Genomic DNA, 3862 nt, shown 5'->3' on the forward strand with positions numbered 1-3862 from the left:
AGGTTATCGTCGAAGGTTCGGCGAGTATGACAAATGACATGAGATAACAGGATAATATACCGCTCAAAAGAACCTAAAAACAAAAAATAAAATAATTTTTTTACCGACGCCATTTTTTTTTCGTTTGTACGAATTTGTCGTCGTTTGTTTTTTTAAAAAAAAAAAGGAATAAACGTTTTTCTTTTTCCCGACGAAATAAATTTATTAACAACTTTTTGAAAAGTTTTTTTTTTACAGATTAACGAATAAATAATAATAATAATAATAATAATAATAATAATAATAATAATAAAATAAATAATTTAGAAGAAAAATAAATGGTTTTTTAATATGGAAAAAGAAAAATCATTTTCAAAAATTTATTTTATTACGAAAACTTTTTTTTGTTAAAAGTTAAACAACAACAACAGCAGCAACAACAACAGCAACGATACAGGAAATTATTTCGTATAACGAATGTGAACGTATCAGGATGAAAAAGTTTAACGAAAATTTCATTCATTCATTCATTCATTCATTTTTTTCCCTCCCATTATTAAATATTTACGACGACGCCGCGTAAAAAAAATAAAAAAATGGCGGGAAATTTTTTTTTTAAATAATAAAAAAATAAATATTAGGAAAAATTATTTGAGGAAAATGTGGTTTAACCAAAAACAATTTTTTGTAAACGGGGGGGAGGGGGGAAAAAAGAAGAGAGACAAAAAAAAAATTAACGTGTAATTAGATTAAATTAAAAAAACACCTTTTAAATAATTTTTTTTATAGAAAGATAATAAATGTTGTTTATTACGTTAATTATATATTCATTAAAATTTTTAATAAATATAATTAAAAAGTTTTTTTTTTTTTTTTTGTTTGTTTTTCATCATCGTGGAATAAGACGAAACGAAAAAAAAAAAATTATAAACGATTACGTCAAAAAATAAATTATTTAATATTTACCTTTTTTTTTTACGTGAAAGGAGTTTAAAAAAAAATTCAATTAAAAATAATTTAGTGTTTTTTTTTTTCGATTAAAATCTAGAAAAAAAAAAATTTAATTTTTTTATTAAACGTAAAAAACCGTTAAACGAATTCATTTCTAGAAGTTTTTTTAAAAAAAAAAAAAAAAATCGAATGAAAAATTAATTGAATTTAAAATGAATTTCATTTACGGGGGTAATTAATCAATCAATTTCAAATGAAAGACACGAAGAATATAAGAGAGTAAAAGAGAAGAGAAAAAGATAAAAGAAGAAATTATATTGATGATGATTACGAGAGGAAAAAAGAGAGAGAGAGAGAGAAAATAAAGCACGGAAAGTCAAACCTAAATCAAAATGAATTAAATTTTATAACACACATTCAACGTACGTTTAAACATTCGATTTCGGGGAAAAAAAACGTTTTTTTTTTTTTTTTCGTCTGCTTCTGATAAATTTTTTTTTTAAATTGTGAAAGATAAATTATACTTCAATTATCTGTTAAGATCAAATTTGTTTTTCAATTTAAATAATAATAATAATAATAAAAAACGAAACATTAAACAATAAATTTTTTTTTTTTTTTAATCGTACGAAAAAAATTTATTTACGAGAAAAAAAAGGAAAAAAAAAAACGGTGGATTCGTTTTATTATTATTACTATCGATTACGTAATAATTTATTACCGATAATCGATAATGTTTTTTTTTTTCAAATAAAATTCAATTATATATAATTATTAATCCCGTTTGAATAATTTCAAAATTTTTATTATTACTCGTTTTAATTTATTTATTATTCGTGTATTGTTGTCGCTTTTTTAATTTCTTATGACGTCACATCATAATAAAAATTCGTCTGCTTGATTTTATTATTATTATTAAAAAAAAAAAATTATTTTAACTTACGTAACAAAGTTCACGACCGGAAGCCATTATTATCGGTGTGTTATTATATTTGATGAAAATACAAAATGTAAAAAGTGTCATTAGAATTCCGATTGTTGAAAAAACCAATGGTACAATTGCCCAAGGACTGTGCCACGCAATGACTTCTGCTTTTAATTTATAACAATCCGTTTTGTTTTCGTTGGGTGCCCAACCAGGTTTACAAGAGAGACAAGAATCGTTAAAAACGTAGGCATCGTCTCTGCAAGAAACGCAACTCCAGCAGCACTGATCCTGGAAAAAAAAAAGAATTAATTAGGGAATGACCTTCGACCTAAAAATAATAAATCGATAATTTAATCTCGGTTAATTAAATACGTAAATGTTGTCAATAATCGGATTACCTCAGCTAATTAAAAAAAATTAATAAATATAAATAAACATTGTAAATTTTTTTTTTGTTTTTATTTAAAATTTTTGAAAAAAAGGAGAAAAAAATGAAAAGGAAGTGGAAGTAGAAAAAATGGAAAAAGTGGTAGGAAAAACAAAATTTTCCTCGTCGTTAATGTAAATTTTTTTTTTGCGAAAGTAAAATATTTCAAATGAGTTTTTTTTTATTAGTGTATTAATTAACTTATTAATTACAACCGTTAAAAATTTTATTAATTAACTTTAATTAATAACATATTATTAAGTTTTTTTTTTCGTGTTCAGACTTTATCGAATGAATAATTAATACGTGGTGTAAATATATACTTTTAATAAATTATATATTTTACTGGAAAATTTTTTTATCAGACGATGTTTACATACTTAACGTGCGTAAGACAAAATTTTTTACACCGTCCATTAATAACTCGTAAAAACAATCAACGTGTCAGCAGGTACAAAATTCGATAAAACAATTGATTTCGAAAAAAAAAACAAGTTAAATTTAACAAAAATTAATAAATTAAATCAATTAAAATTATACGCGTCAAAGTTTAAAAAAATTTAATTAATCGCAACGAAAAAAGAATAAAAATTATGTTAGCGTCAGGTAAATAATTACCGTCAACTTATGTTATTTAAATTCGACCAATCAAAAAAAAAAAAATCAAATTAAAAAAAATTTTAATTGGTCGTCTCCTTATTAACTATAAGTGCCAATGTTTATACCGTCGCAACGCTCTGTCAATTCTCCCTTGTAAAAAAAAAAAAAATTAATCATTTGAAAAATCGTTTTTTTTCCCGATAAGTAATAATAAATTTACTAGAAACTAGATAAAATAATATATTATATAATAAAATTGAGAATATGTTATATATATATATATATATATATATATATATATATATATATTTTAATTTTCTTATTTCCTCTTGAATTAAATGAACTATTTTGAAAAAAAAAAAACATTTTCTTTTATTTTCCGGAAATAATTTATATATAAACGTTAAAGAAATTTACAAAAATGTATATTTAAATATAATAATAATATCGATAAAATGTAAACATGTAAAATATAATTATTATCGCGCCTGAAAAAATTACGTTAAATTTTTCCAAAAAAAAATGGCGGAAACTAGTTAAGATTTTCCAATATTATATAAATAATTAATTGATTGTATTGTACGGCGTTTATAAAATTATTTTTAAAAATAAATAAAATAATATTTGAATAAAATTTATTATCACCTTTACACAGAGGTGCCATCATTTTATTTTATTTATTATCCTTTTAAATATTTTTTAAATTTCCTTCCTTCCTTCCTTTCCTTTTTCCTTCCTTTTTTCCTTTCTTTTTGTTATTTTTTCATTTTTTTTTTTTTTTAATATTATCGACATATTAAAGGTAAATATTATTTTTTTTTAGGGAAAATGTTTCGTTTTTTTTACAGGTTTATGCGAATTCAATAAATATTGCAATTCAGAGGGAGAGGAGGAAAAAATAAACGAAAACGAAGAAAATCAATAGAAGGGGAGAAGCGGGGGGGGAGAGAGCGGTGAAAAAAATGCAGCAAAAAAAA

At 22.5% G+C, this 3862-nt stretch overlaps 1 protein-coding gene across 1 annotated transcript in view; it reads right to left on the minus strand.

Moving 5' to 3' along the window:
• Positions 1-2093: 2093 nt before the first annotated feature.
• Phum_PHUM032850 (metabotropic glutamate receptor 4, 6, 7, putative) overlaps positions 2094-3862 on the minus strand; it is a gene marked incomplete at both ends in the record, with an annotated part of 65910 nt that continues 64141 nt past the window's right edge. The window contains one exon of the mRNA XM_002423005.1: positions 2094-2146. Within this exon, the coding sequence (XP_002423050.1) occupies positions 2094-2146 (53 nt within the window). The remainder of the gene's footprint in view (positions 2147-3862) is intronic.

The sequence above is a fragment of the Pediculus humanus genome, genomic scaffold (assembly GCF_000006295.1).
Source record: "Pediculus humanus corporis 1103172107383 genomic scaffold, whole genome shotgun sequence".
Taxonomy (NCBI): Eukaryota; Metazoa; Arthropoda; class Insecta; order Psocodea; family Pediculidae; genus Pediculus; species Pediculus humanus.